The 15,585-nt window shown below is 40.8% G+C and overlaps 1 protein-coding gene across 1 annotated transcript; it reads right to left on the bottom strand.

The window, feature by feature from the left end:
* Positions 1-2: 2 nt before the first annotated feature.
* On the bottom strand, positions 3-14,661 carry slc2a11b (solute carrier family 2 member 11b). Its single transcript, XM_061259889.1, has 13 exons — positions 14,598-14,661; positions 13,168-13,223; positions 11,464-11,562; positions 10,366-10,526; positions 8,709-8,833; positions 7,984-8,113; positions 6,424-6,572; positions 4,042-4,229; positions 3,437-3,547; positions 2,688-2,789; positions 2,298-2,373; positions 1,685-1,812; positions 3-1,465 (listed from the first exon to the last, which is right to left on the bottom strand). The coding sequence occupies exons 2-13, from the start codon at positions 13,213-13,215 to the stop codon at positions 1,262-1,264; spliced, it is 1,521 nt and encodes a 506-aa protein (XP_061115873.1). The 5' UTR covers positions 13,216-13,223; positions 14,598-14,661; the 3' UTR covers positions 3-1,261.
* Between the last annotated feature and the right edge of the window lie 924 nt (positions 14,662-15,585).

Below are 15,585 nucleotides of genomic sequence, written 5' to 3'. Positions count from 1 at the left end.
GCCACACTCTTCCTTCTTACCATGAATAGGTTCTTTGTTCTGTATTTGCTCTTAGATCACATGCTTGAGTCATGGCTTGGATGCAATGAAGAAGAATCCTATTCCTTTTTTTTCTTCTTTTTTTTCAACCCCAAGGACTATCATCCTTTGAGAAACTTTTAACTACATATTGCAGAATATGTCTGAGCTGGATAAGGCAATGGACATGGTAAGGCAAGAGATGGGTGATAATGACCTGGTGATGGCTTACAAAATTATACCATTGGTCTACCACCTTTTTTTCATACAAACCTATCAAGTTTTAATGTAACCAGATGGTTACAATTTAGTTTTTAGCTTTTGATGATTTTACATTAATCTAGTGATACAAATTCTGAAATGATTGATCAAACCACACAAATAGTACAATCACCTCTCAAAATCATTGTTGAAAATGTGATACTTTCATAACTTAATGGTACATCCGTATGATTACACTTTATAATTGACCAAAACAATATCTAACATTTTTTAAAAGGTGTTATATTACTGTCTAATAAATATTACTTGTGTGAAGGTTCCCCTTCATGTTATCACGTTGATTCCAATTAACCTGTCCAACCCCAATTTACAATTCGAATTTGCAATTTGATATTTAACAGAGGCTCTTATTCAGAGCAACTTATAAAGTAGCACACTATCAGCAGTGAACATTCAACACTGGCACAGTCAAAGTGCCAGATAAACAATTAGTGCATTGGCAATACAGAGTAGAATGCACAACATATGCCCTTAGGACAAAGAAAAAGACAAAGTACACATCCAGCTAAACAGAAATCAAGCAACATGTGTGCATCATACAGTAACACATCCAAGTATAGGTGCATAGTGAGCCAAGTGATCAGACAAGGGTATCGGTTAGGATGGACTATGCCAGGTGCAGTGGCTAAATCTGTGTGTGAGGTGCTCCTTGAAGAGATTTTCAGTTTTCTTGTTCTAGATTCTCATTATCAGGGGTGTTATATGGGAGGGGGTTGGGGGTTAGGATTATTGACTTATATTTATACTGACTGACAGGGGCCCTCAAAATATTGTGCTTTGATTGTGCAGGGATGGGGTGGCCAGTGGTGGCAGGGGCCCAATGGGAGACCTGTTCATGGGCCTCAGAATCCTTGGCAACACGCCTGCCTGCTATGATGATGCAGCTACAACCTTGTTCTGTGCGGTAAGATGGCATGTGCCAAATAAAGTGAACATAAAGGAAGAGACTTAAGCAAGCCGTTCAGATGTGTGTTGACAGCGAGTTCTGTCCAAGGCCATTGCTGCCCTCTGATTTCTGTGTTCTGCTCCTGTCCCTGGACAGGAACTCCTCTTGGATTTCCAGGAAGGTTTTGTTCTTTGTCTCTGGGACGATGCAGAATATGTATATGACCACTAGGACACAGATGACCAGAAACACCAGGAAGCAGTATTGCTGTAGCCCATTCTGTAAAAGAGAGGGTTAAACACGCACACACACAAACACACACAGGTCAAGGTGCTGGCCACATGGTGATGTAGTGATCACTATAATCAGAAGGTTCTAGGTCCAACTCCAGGCTGGCATGACAGACATTGGTTAAAGGATGAATAACATTAATCAACCAGAGTGTGTTCTGCAGACTGTCACAGTATACTGGACAACACTAGAGTGAGATGTACTCACCACAATGAATGGAAACACCATGCCTATGAAGAAGAAGCTCAGCCAGTTGACGGATCCTCCGATTACGTAGGCCGCTGGCCGCGCGGTTTGTGTGAACAGCTCTATGGTAAGAATGTTGGTCACTCCACCTGCAGATCACACAGAACATGAGCCAACATCCGTCAAAGCTTCATGGTCTTCCAAGGAGTTATATTTTCTATTTATTTTATTTTCTATTTCAATTTCATGAAATGCTCCACTGCATAAAGGAGCACTGTCATACTTGTTTCAGTTGATCTTATTTGCCTAAATATCAAAATATCAATATATCAAAACCAGTGAGTGTCCAGTGACGTCACTGGGTGTGTTTGGCTTTAATCTCCAGCAACCAATTGCCTGGATGGATGGCCATCCATAAACCAGTCTCTGCGTTCAAGGGTGCAGTCTGAGTGCTCGTTGCCTTCTGAGAAACACAGGGTGGAGATTCAAGCCAAACACATCCAGTGAAACACATCCTCTTTTAAAAGGCAGTGAAAGAGGGGGTTGCTGATGACCGACAATGCAAATCTATCCCTACAACCACAGGTTTTACAATACAAGTAGCTTGATTATTATTATTAGTTTGCATATTTACCTGGTCCCAAGCCAAAGCTCAGAATGAAGGCAAGTACACAGGCCATGCTAATATATGGAACCCATGGACTTAGGTCCTGTTGTAAAAAAGAATAGAAGAAAGATTTATTATGTTTTTAATTAACATAAGTAATATACAGTATATATATACAGAATTCTTTATAGTAAAAATTTCTAACGATGGCACACGGTAGATTAATTAATTTGAGTATTTACACAGGACACTTACATTAAAGCTTCTCTTCACCTACTGTCTGCCAGCAATATATGTTTCTGAGTGAAAATGCAAAACTAACAGGGCAAGTTTCTACTAGGCTAGGTCTCTAAAATTAGACTCTTCCCTAAGGAATGTTGACTTCTTTTTAAGGCCAAATAGAGAAAAGAACATTACTTGTAAGGTGACGGTTATAGTGATGCAAATGCACCAGACAGCCATGAGTGTATATCCCCCGATGATCAGCACCCTTCGGCCGAGAGAATCAATTAGCATGCCCTGGAAGACACAGTAAAACAGTGTCTCACATGACAGTCTGCCAGACCAGCTGTGGAAGCCAGCTTATGAGCACGTCCAATCCTATTAACACATGAGCCAGTTTGTTTCAAATTTTTCCCTTTTTCTCCAAATTTGGTAGTAAATTGTACCCTATCTATTCCACTTCTTCATGTTAGCTGGGGATACACCACTTACGACCCCGTCCCTCAGCGGCCTGGATGGATCTAGCGATCCTGAGAACAACCCGTCTCATGACCGTGATTTCGAGGCGACCGGGGCGCTGTTGTACTTGCCGAGTCCCTCTCTCGGAGCGGCAAGCCAATTATGGCCCTCCACGTGAGCCGACCAAACTAGGCTTTGGCAGGACCGATAAACGAATCGAATCGGTCGTCGGTGTGCAATTGTACGAACTGATGCCTGCATCAAGGTCCGTTACTTTAGCCGTGTGCCGCCACGGCTCAACCAAGTCAATTTTCTACTGTAACAGTTGTTTTAGTACTACTGGAATGAAGGGGGAAAAAAGGTATTTTTTTAGAACTTTTGAGGGAAACAGGCAACAAATATTTTACAGAGGCATAGGAAGGATGTAACAGGATAAGAGGTGGGGTCATGAGTCAAATGGCCACCAATGACAAAACTTGACTTACACATGTGAGGGCTGTAAGACACTCACAAGCTCCAGTTCCCACTGTAGCATAGAGGATCTTATCTTCAGGAATCCCCGCTTGCCTAAAAATGTAGCTGGCATAGAAGTAAATCTACAAAAGGGGAGAAAGTAAATAATTGATCCATCCACACTTCCGCAGCACAAAAACTGCAATAAAGAATGTGTGTATTTCTCCTGCCATGGGATTCCCACATAGTAGAAATGTTTCTGACTTAAATGAATATGTCACTCAAATTGGTTTAAAAAATATGCATTTCTGTGTACATACTATATTAAGATATATTACATTTATCCAGGATTTAAGAATATGTGCATTATCTTAAGCTATAGTGCTTCTGGTCAGGTTGAGCTTATAAGCTACTGTATGAGCCAACTGAAAAACAACAGCAGGACTATCTTTTCCTAACCCATAAAACATTATTTTGCAGATTAAGTTAGGTAAAAAGATTTTTTTTTAAACATATACTTTTGCCCCCACACAAGGAACTTTCAGAGAAGATTTATTTTTCTTGGAAGGGGGTGAGACATGTGACGGTTGCCAGGAGTAACCAGGCGGGGTGGAATGCGTTGGCAGGGTTCACATACGGCATTGATGCCGTTCAGCTGCTGGGCGGCGTTGATGAGGACCACAGTCACAAGCTGCCAGCGGACACTGCGGTCACCCAGGAGCTCCCAGGGCTTCTTGGCCTGAATGCCCTGAGAGGTGATCCTCTCCTTCTCCATGTCCTCCATCTCCCTGTGATAGTCGTCTCCACCGTGGAGCTGCTTCAGGGCTGGGTTAAGGCAGGTCATGTTACAGTACATTACAATTTCAGCCATTTTGCCAACTTTCTCATCCAGAGCGACTTACACAGCTTTTGCATTTTCACAGAGTATCCATATGGCCATTTATACAGCTGGACATACTGAAGTTTAGGTTGGGGGCAGCCTGTATGGTCCATGACTGGGACCCGGAAGGTTGGAGGTTCAAGCCCCGGTGTAGCCACAATCCACACAGCTGGTGTGCAAGGCCCTCACCCCACATTGCTGCCGAAGGCGCCACAGAGTGGCTGCCCACTGCTCCTAAATAACCAGGATGGGTCGGGATGGGTCAGATGGAGAGGACAAATTTGTGTTCAATAAAGTATATTTAATCTAAAGTGCCCTGCTCAAGAGGACAATGGCAGTGTTTTACCTGGAATCAAGCCTGCAACCTTTTGGTTACAGTTCCCTAGGCATTACACTACATTGCCGCCCAAACAAGGAACATCCACAGCATCTGTCGTGCCACCGATTGGTTCATTCATCGTTGCTCACTACCGCTCGCTAAGCCGGGATCATGGAGGCCCTGGGTCTGGGTAAAGTATTTACCCAGCCAGGCAATTAGCTGCTGTTTTTACAGAGACTGCCAACCCCCTCCCCTCTGCATGGCCTACCATGGCCTACTGGGGGACTGCACTCAAGCATGAAATGGCTTCTGAGGGCTGAGTGTACAGAGAATCACTGCTACTCTGCTAATTGCTTGGGAACATCCACCACTCAGCCGTGGATGCGTTATGACCCTGTGCTCAACCATGCCCATCATGTTGAGGACATTTTGAGGTACCTTCGCTTTAGAACAGGGATCAGTGACTCACAGTCCTCCAGGGCCGAGAACTGCTGGTTTTCCACCCTCCATTGACCTGGGAGTTAGGTTTAAAGACAGCCTGGCCAATCAGTAGCACTAATTACCCAGGAGAAAAGAAAACCAGGGCTGTATTTGTATTTGAGGGCCAGAGTTGATGATCCCTGCTCTACTTCCCTACCCAATGAGCACTGGTAATAAAATGAATGGAAGGCTGCACAATACTGTATGGAACAGAAGCTCAAGTGATTCTTCCAGAATTATATGGAACTGATAGGGCTGGGCTTTTCAGTTAATAAATACAGGCCTCAATATCATGACCTTAACCTCTTTTTAAAATACTTAATTGCCCTTCTCCCCCCCCCCCCCCATTTGAAATGACAAATTTTAAGTGAAAACCTATGACACTGAGATAGCCTACATTAATTCATCTTGTGAATTGGAATAGGATTTCTTTTAAAAAGCCTGGATGGAGAAAGGAAACAGAACTGAATTCAAACACTGTATTCTATTCACTTATGGAACATTCATTCATTCATTATCCTAACCCGCTTATCCTGAACAGGGTCGCAGGGGGGCTGGAGCCTATCCCAGCATACATTGGGCGAAAGGCAGGAATACACCCTGGACAGGTCGCCAGTCCATCGCTGGGCACACACACAATTCACTCACACACTCACACCCACGGGCAATTTAGACTCTCCAATCAGCCTAACCTGCATGTCTTTGGACTGTGAGAGGAAACCGGAGTACCCGGAGGAAACCCACGCAGACACGGGGAGAACATGCAAACTCCGCACAGAGAGGCCCCGGCCGACGGGGATTCGAACCCAGGACCACTTATGGAACATGACATTGTCAAATGTGCCTCCACCATCTTCAAAAAACATCTACCATTCATCACTGCAACAATGCTTATAGCAGTAAAGTTGTTTTCCATTTGAAGAAGCACTTGTGGAAGGCATACGTTTAATTAATAATAATAATAATAATAATAATAATAATAATAATAATAATAACAATAACAATAATATTATTAATAATAATCTATTTGTATAGCTCTTTCCAAGCATACAGCACAAAGTGCTTTATAGCAGTAAAAAACAAAAAATACACACAATGCCATTTATGTAGCGCCTTTATCCAAAGCGCTTCACAACTGAGGCTTCTCATTCACCCATTCACACACACACTCACACACACACCAACGGCGATTGGCTGCAATGAAAGGCACCAATCAGCTCATCAGCAGCATTTCAGGGTTAGCTGTCAACACACCCAGGGCAGGATTGAACCGGCAAACCCTCCACCTGAGCCAATGTCGCCCACGAAAGATAACACAATACTTGAAATGAAGTGTGTACCTTTTGTGCAGGCGGTGTCGTCGCCCTTGTCCAGGAGCAGGTAGCGCGGGCTCTCAGGGAACCAGGGCAGGATGAGCAGCTGCAGGACTGCGGGGACACAGGTGGTGGACAGCAGGATGGGCCAGTGCTCCGCTTTGCCTAGCAGCTCACTGAAACAGAGAAGGGCCTGTGATCGCAGCCAGGACTCCTGTTACATATGCATCACCACACGCAGTACCCTGCTGAGGAAAAAACTGCCAAAGCTAGGCTTTGAAACAGCTGGGAGCTGGTTGACCAGTTCAGACAAGCTCCGTACTCAACACGCTTTGACCAGCTCAAGCAATGTTTTGAAACAGCTGGTAGCTGGTCATTTCAAGATGGTCATAGCCGGATTTTACACCAGAGTACACCAGCCAAAGTAGCAACAGTGCATTCTTCATTCTACAGTATTTTATTGTACAAACTTTCACTTTGATTCATTTTTTTCCATGTGTTCACTACTAATAAATTGGATTCATTTATTTTCACAGTGAACTCACTTAACACAAAGGTGCACATAATCTCCTTAAAAATGTGTGCTCACTTTGCTGTCTGCCAGCTAAAGTGCACCATCACAGCAGTAAAATATTTCCTGTTCAGGGTGATGCAGGTCTATACATTTTGTGTGCTGGCTGCTTGCTCCCTCACTGGGGAATGTTGTGGCCAACTGTGCATCACCGCTGTACATTTACATTTACATTTTAGTGATTTGGCAGATGCTTTTAATCCAAAGCGATTTACAAGTGCATGGTTAGGCTAGCCAATCACAGTTATGGCTAGAATCTGAAACCAAGAACTGAATCACCACATCACCCAGCACCTCCGTCCACATAGACTCTCCAGTTAGCCTACATTGCATGTCTTTGGACTGTGGGAAGAAACAGGGGTACCCAGAGGAAAGCCACGTGGACACATGCAAACGCCACACAGAAAGGCTGCAGCCAGGAATCAAACCCAGTGGAGCTTTTTGAATTATGCTTTATGCCAGATTTCACAGTAACAACAACAAACCAAAAGTCAAACATGGTGATGTTAGTGTGATGCTGTGTTGCTGTGTGGATGCTTGGTTGTCCTGGGACCAGGGCAACTTGCCGTTATTGAAGGAACCATGAATTTCTGAGAATTAGAAGGTTCTGTATGCGTTCTGAGAGTTTTGAGATATTGAGCTTCAAATATTCCAGTGAATGGGCTCCAAGCAGATATGACTTTTAAACAATATGTTTGTATAAAACTTTGCACATGTATTTAGTGCCCTATGAACAACATATTTATGACACTAATTTTTTCAAGAATGTCACTTAGAACCTTCTAATTCTCAGCTCACAAATTCTACTCTGTACCAGAAAATTCAGGTCCATTGCACCATTGTGATGCCTCTCAGCAACTCCTGACTGTTATATTTTGAAAACAAATGTTAAGCAGTTAAACACCACTCATGCTTTTCACCAAAGCCACCAAAAAGACATGCCATCACAATGTTTTACAGTGGATGTCTTATGATGGTGGCTCATATTAATGTGCGATAACGGGGTCATTACTTACTGGAGTCCAACCACCTGTCCGGTCAGGAGTCCTCCGGTGAGGAAGATGGACGTTCCCATGGACATTCCCCCCCGGAGCGCCCTGGGGGCGATCTCCCCCAGGTAAAGTGGTTGAACACACAGACCCACACCTTAAAGCCCCAAATCAAAACAGGTCATTGGTATTCTATCATACCACAATGTTTCTCAGTGCAGTCTCGTGTGTCTGAGACTGTTTAATCCTCTGAAAGTTTAAAACAGTTATGTGTAGCATGCCGCAATTTGTTCATTAAAGTTAAAAAAATACTAGCTGTGCAACATTATTTGGTTTTAATGACATGAAAATAAACAGTTAAAACTTCCACAGCCATGAAAAATACAAAAGCTAAAGCTAATGATGTCAACATTATTATTCTGGAACATCGTCCAAAAACTGACCTCAGTATTTGTGTAAGAACAACATACTGATGTGTATACTTGTATATAGTTAGCTTGTACACCTGTAGTGACATTATAGAACATATGCCATTTGAGCCAAGCCTGTATTGTGTTAAGGTAACATTAAGTTAGTAAGTTATATGTGGCTTAATGGGGTGAATAATCCCTAAAAACATGAAAAGTGTACTTGAGAAAATTTAACAGCTTGTTAAAATTCTGGAATTATCATGGTTGAAAACTAGCATACACAGCAATGAGTTTGAAAACCACTGGTCTAATATTACATTTATCATTTCACACCTGACTCACCTGCATTTACACCTGACAAAAACCTTCCAATGACCAGAAGTTCAAAATAGCCAGTTGGGTGGCTTATGCCCATCAGCAGTGCTGCCAGCAAAGCGAAGGTGTTGTTTAACAACAGTGCCCCTTTTCTGAAATAAAGAGCAAATATTTGTTGTTTTATACCTAGACCTTCTTCCAGCCTCTGCATGCATCCATCTTAGCATGGTAAGCAGCTGCCAATCAGTCTCACAAACCTTGCAGATTCAGAGAATACAGTAGCCAGAAAAAGCAGGAAAAACTTGGCTTAGAAAGAATGGCATGTGACTGACATTCTTTAAAGGCCGCTGGTGCAAAGAACTGTGCGATATGTTGGAGATTGGAATGTGGATGATTTAGAACCCACGTACAATTAGATGATCAACTCGTATTTACAAAAATGTTTCCTCAAGAAATTATATAAGAAATTATATAGAAGTTACACTGTAGCGACCCAGGGACTACAGCTGAAAATGAGCCATGAGCTAAACTGACACATTTACATAAATGTTTACAATGTGCACAGGGTCTGTAAAAATAATCTCAAAACAGTCATGATAAGTCCATGAAAGGAGTACCCCTATGGCTTGCTTGAGAAAACTCCTGAATCAGTTTTGTGTGAAGCTGTAAGGTACATTCACTTATTAAATAGACCATGGGTCAGTTTTACAGATGTAGATTAAGCATACTCCTAGACTAAATTCCATTTTGAATGGAGATTGGACTAAGCTTTATCTGTGTCCGTGGAACTGGCCCCATTCGTAATAAATGTTAACTTTAAGGTGGGTTACTGCTATCGTATCTAAAAACAAAAATGATTGTCTAAAAGCATATGCTTAAAATAGATTAGTAGTGATTTATTTCATAGACCAGCCGAATGCACAAAATTATATCTTTAAGCTACTGATGATTTGTTTCATAGAGCAGCCATTTCAAAGTAAAAGTGGCAGTTATTGTCAGTTACATTTCCAACCCTGACCAGTCCTGACCTTAATAGTAATGCTTATAAAAATTATGTGAGAACCATGTGAACCAAGTTTTTCTTCCTTCGTGATGCTCACATGTTCTTCATGTAGCCCTAGAGCACTACCCTCGCCTGGAAGATTGCAGTCTGTTGTTCTTGGCAATATAATTAGTTTGCTTGTTTTTGGAGACAAACCTATCTGATAATATTGACCTTTTTGACATGAGAATGTCCTGAGTGAACCTGACTGGCAAGTTCTTGTGATGCTGAAATTGATTTGTAGGAGTGGTATGTCCTTTTCCATGTAGTACTGGATGTTCCATCCACTTGAAACCCCCATTAGACCCAGTGATCTGAAATGTAGGGAACTTTGGAACAACAAAAGGTATTTTATACCTGTTGTGTAGCGGTTAAGGTACTTGACTGGAACCCGCAAGGTCAGTGGTTTGATCCCTGATGTAGCCACAATAAGATCCGCACAGCTGTTGGGCCCTTGACCAGGGGGGACTGTCTCCTGCTTAGTCTAATCAACTGAATCTGGATAAAAGTGTCCGCTAAATAGCCTGTAATGTTATGTAACTGCATGGGAGTAAATTAAAGATGTGGGACAATTCACAAGCAGCTGTCAGTGATGTCCTGAAAGCATTTTCAGAACTACATAAATAAAATAAAATCACATACCTCCCAAACTTCATAGCCAGAGTTCCTCCGACTAATGATCCAACAAGCCCGCCTATGGTGAAGATAGACACTATTGTGGACCACAGCAAGGTCAGCAGTTCATCCGTGATCTTAACATCGTATCGATAGATCCAGGTTTGGTTGATGAAATTCTGTACAGTCTGCATCACCAAAGAAAGACTTATGTAATACAAAACTGAACTGTAATCGGAGCACATCGGATGAGACAAAACGAGGTGATAAATTAAGGCAAATCAATAACTTGCAGCATGTGAACATGCTTTGGGGTGGGACACATTCTTGCTGCAACCACACAGCAATGTCAAGCTGAAATCTCTGCCCGATTGATTCTGTACAGTGCAGTCCTCCATGCTTTTCAAGTGTAACAGAGTCAACTCCACTTCCCTGTCCAAGTGCTTCACGTGACAGCTACAGCAAACTCTAAATGGTTAAACATGAGACCTTTCTGAAAAGCAAGATTGCTTTTGATTAAAAAATTTTACTGTTTAGAAATGATAAAAAATGAGTTTTTATAAAAGTATTTCCTTTTTTAGTATTTTGAAACTGTAAAACTGTAAAAAAAAATAAAAATAAAAAATAATTTAAAGAAATGTGTCATGTTCACTTAGATATTAATTGTAAAATGCTTTTTGACCAGGGGTGCCCAGAATTTTGCACACTACTGTAACTAGTATTGGTATTAGTATTTACTAGTTCTAGTATCTAAACTTGCTATAACTCTGCTAGAACATCCAAGGCCTAGCATCTCTTTTCAAGTCTGAGCTGGGAAAAATAAATCTAATTCAATTCTGGGTATTTATTCTGCTCCTAGGAGTCCTTCCATCCATTATCTAACCCACTTATTCTTGTTCAGGGTCTCAGGGCAAGCTATCCCAGCATGCATTTCCCAAAAAGAAGGAATATACCCCGGATAGGTTGCCATTCCATCCACCGTGGATGGATTGGTGACCTAGGCTTGAATGTTCACTTGGATGTAATTTATTGCTGTTTTCAACACATACCAACAGACTAGACCTCTGCTTGTAACATGCACACACACACACACACACACACACACACACACACTTCATGCCATACCTGGGTGGGAGCATTGATGATTGATACATTATAACCGTACTGAAACGTGCCTCCAATGCATGCTGCACAAACAGCCAGTAGTAGAGACTTGTTGGGGACCTGTAAGGAATAATGACCTCATTTATTAAGGTGCAATATGTGATTAGAATGTTCCTTTTTTTGTTACTTAGCTGAAGCTTTTATCCAAAGTGACTAACAGTTGATTAGTTGAATAAGCAGGGGACAAATCCCCCTGGAGCAATGCAGGGTTAAGGGTCTTGCTCAAAGGCCCAACAGCTGTGCAGATCTTATCATCGCTATACCTGGGTTTGAACCACCAACGAAAGGGTCTTCAACGATTTGGAAGTTTTGTCTGCGACTAGAATTGTGGCAAAAATCGCACAGTGTATACCCAGTTTAAGCCACTAGGCTACAGGCTGCCTCTTTGACGTTCTTAATTGAACATTGTTGCTGATGTAACAATCTCTATTGGAGTTCTAGAACACTGACTCTGAAGAAAAAAATGCATTCCATTATTATCTTCTTTGAAGAAAACACACACACAAATTATTTATACTGAATAGAATAACATTAAAAGCATATTAACAACACTCATGATATTAAATAATGCCTATAATATACAGGTGCATGACAACAATAGCAGATACAGGGATGTGGTTGTATGTGGTCATATTGATTGTAATCCTATCAGAATCAAACTAATTGAATTAATCTTATGCTATAGTACCATACATGTGTTGAGCAGCTAATGGCAACCATTTGGATTAATATGCAATTTGTTAATTATAGATTAAATTCGTCTAAAATACATGAGCTGGAAAAGGTATGGTATTTTTTTAAATGAGAAATTAACAATACTGATGTTAGCCCCTAACCAACAACAATGGAAATGTAATTTAAAAACATTGTTTCGCAGACTTTTTAGAACGTTGCACATAACGTTCTCCAGTTGCCCCAAAAATTACATGTTCGTATGACGTTACTGCAGCGTTATGAGAACTCCCAGAAAACTTGACAAATTGAACGCTCTGGGAGCTAAAATTGTTTTTGACCAAAAACGCGTAACAAAAACGACTTGCCATTTCAAAGTATTATTATTATTATTATTATTATTATTATTATTATTATTATTATTATCATTATTATTATTATTTATTTTTTTATTTTATTTTATTATTATAATACTTACTCGACTGGGCCGGTCGATATCTTTAAAGCCTTTAAGCAACGGTTGGTATTCCGTCGTGTCCCCTTTTTCTTTGGGCATTATGACTGCAAATATTCCTGTTTTCAATATGCCTTTTTTGTTTTGAAGTTACTCCTGTTTCATAACCAATGTGCTCACGAAAATCAGGCTACTATTTGCGCCCACAATTGTCGAATAATGTCTCTATCCGCGTTCTGTTCATCCTCAAGCGTCCTGTTGCTCGAAGAAGAACAGGGATGTGCAGTAGCTACATATACCGTGGAAGGAGCACAATCAATCAGTTGTGAGATGGCCCAACCGCGTGGTAATGCATAACATTTCATTTGAAAGCGTTTCTTTTCCAGAGCAAATCTTTAATCAACAGATACGCAGGCAAGTAAGGATGTCATCACTAGGCAACCATCCGACTTAAAATGAATGGGGTAGGCTAATGTGTCTTGGTCAAAATATACTGTAAGTGATTTCATGGAAAATCAATCAGAAAAAGGATGCATTACCTGTCGCTTTAACTGTACAGTTCCGTCAGCTCTTAAAGAAGTTTCCATTTCCAGGTCTGTACATTTGTAAAAAATACAGTAAATTATTTATTATAATTGGATTCAGATGAGGTTAGAATTTAAATCGTTCTTTTAAAACTTAATTTCTTGCGGTTTCTGTTTGCGAGATCTGTTGCATGTAAAAGGTATGGTAGTTTGGTCTTTGATCTTTTTCTTAAGTGCGTGTGTGTGTGTGTGTGTGTGTGAGTGTGTGTGTGTGTGTGTGTGTGTGTGTGTGTGTGTGTGTGTGTGTGTACAGTGTTGTGTATATTGAAGGATTAAAGATAGATAATAGATATTAATCAAAATTGACAGCACCAATCAAAACTGAACTGCTGGTTGTGGCTGTTGTAAGTTTTCTTCAAGTTGACATACTTTTTGTTTGTTCAAATGCAAGGAATGGTTCTAAATGTTGGATTTCATCATTATGCTTCACTTCTTCCAAGATAAAGAGTATGCCATGCATGGTTTCAAGGAATGTGATTTGCGATTTGTACATAACAACAGTTTAAACAACACAATAAATACAGTAATTAACAGCATTACAAACAGAAAGAAATGCAGGTTGCATGTTTTTGAACTCACTGAGCAAAAACAGTTTATGTAGTTTCAATGTTTTCTGTAAATTTACCAAGGCACATAGTGATTTTTCTTTCTTAGTCCTTGTTGGTAGTACTATAAATTAAATGAATGTAGCTTGAACTTACTCTATTCTTGTGCAAAGCAAAAAAAAGTATTGCTCACTTCAAAATAAAAATCATAACATGAATAAACATGTTTTACTGCTTATTGAAATGGAGATCTTCATCAAACCAATTTTAGTAAATGTTACTGTTACTTGAAGTTTTACTGTGCCTGTGAAAATATAGCTGTTTCTGACCTGAATTTCTCTTCTTAATCACTTTGGTATTTGCCTTCAATCAAAGAGATTACATTTTTTCATAGAGTCAAATGACCAGTCTGCATTATAAGCTGCTTTTGTTCAAAAGCCCAACAGGAACAGTTGCTTTAAAGGACACGTACAGTTTTTTGCTCAAATTTGAATTGGATACTAACCTGCATGTCCACCAAAATGCATAGAAATACGTAAGCGCACTGCTCAAAAAGTATTCTATGAAATTACACAGCTTTATTTAACCAGACACAGGCCAGTTAAGAGAAAAGCTCTTTTTCAGTGGCACCTTGAGAACTCAACAATGTACAAATGAAACAAACTATTTAAATATCACAAGAATCGGGAAACGAGATGAAAATGTACAGATAACCGAATGAAAAGCACATACATTCTTACTAAAAAATGTCTTATCAAACTTATCAATATGTCCGGATTTGAGGACAGCTTGTAGCTTATTCCCATTTGAAAGGTGTAATGAAGGTAAATGCAGTCTTACCTTCTGCATTCAGTATTCATACGCGGGTTACAGAGAGTAAAATACTGCAAGTATACTGTTCAATAAATCGAAACTGAAGAGGGGAATGGATATAAGATGGCAGCTCATCAAACAGTAGCCTACTTTATAAATGAACACGAGGCTGCCTTTGAGTATTAAGTGAGGTCAAGCCAACTTCATGATACAATGTAGAGTGATGTGTATGAAAGCTTTAACCAGTAAACCCAAGTGCGCTCTGATACACTGCATCAAGTGGGCATATGCATACATATAAATTGCATCTGCATAATCCAACACAGATAAAAATGTTGCATAAAGAACATATTATCTAGAGGCCCTTGTTTAAACAGCTTTTGTTCCAGTAGAATAAACTCATCTGTAGAATATCTGCCTTTAAAATAGTACTCAAACCATTTGCATGTAAGTGACTGCATACATTGCTATCATAACCAACTGATTTAAGTTTCTCTAAAAGAGTAGCATAGAATTTAGCTAGGCAAGAATATTTGGGGTGGCACGGTGCAGTGGTTAGCACTGCCGCCTCACAGCAAGGAGGTCCTGGGTTCGAATCCCGGGACCTCTCTGTGCGGAGTTTGCATGTTCTCCCCGTGTTCGCGTGGGTTTCCTCCAGGTACTCCAGTTTCCTCCCACAGTCCAAAGACATGCAGGTTAGGCTGATTGGACAGTCTAAATTGCCCGTAGGTGTGTGAGTGAATGGTGTGTGTGCCCTGCGATGGACTGGCGACCTGTCCTGGGTGTATTCCTGCCTTTCGCCCAATGTATGCTGGGATATGCTCCAGCCCCCCTGCGACCCTATTCAGGATAAGCGGGTAATGGATGGATGGATGGATGGATGGAAGAATATTTGGACTTTGGGGATTGGATAGTAGTTATTTTTGGGAAAAATGGAGGCCAAGCGCAGTTCGCACTCGCACAGTTCGCACTTCAACTTGTAGTGAGCCAATCTACAAGTGTTATGTCCTTTACA

This window comes from Conger conger, chromosome 11 (genome assembly GCF_963514075.1).
Source record: "Conger conger chromosome 11, fConCon1.1, whole genome shotgun sequence".
Classification (NCBI taxonomy): Eukaryota; Metazoa; Chordata; class Actinopteri; order Anguilliformes; family Congridae; genus Conger; species Conger conger.
This window is presented reverse-complemented; position numbering and strand designations above follow the sequence as displayed.

Bases quoted from the DNA above. Each gene is read 5' to 3' on its own strand.
- slc2a11b (XM_061259889.1), bottom strand. From the start codon at position 13,215: ATGGAAACTTCTTTAAGAGCTGACGGAACTGTACAGTTAAAGCGACAG. The intron at 10,527-11,463 runs GTATGGCATGAA...TTGGTGATGCAG, and splicing joins TCATCAATGCTCCCACCCAG to ACTGTACAGAATTTCATCAA. The intron at 3,548-4,041 runs GTATGTGAACCC...CCCCTTTTGTAG, and splicing joins AGCTGAACGGCATCAATGCC to ATTTACTTCTATGCCAGCTA.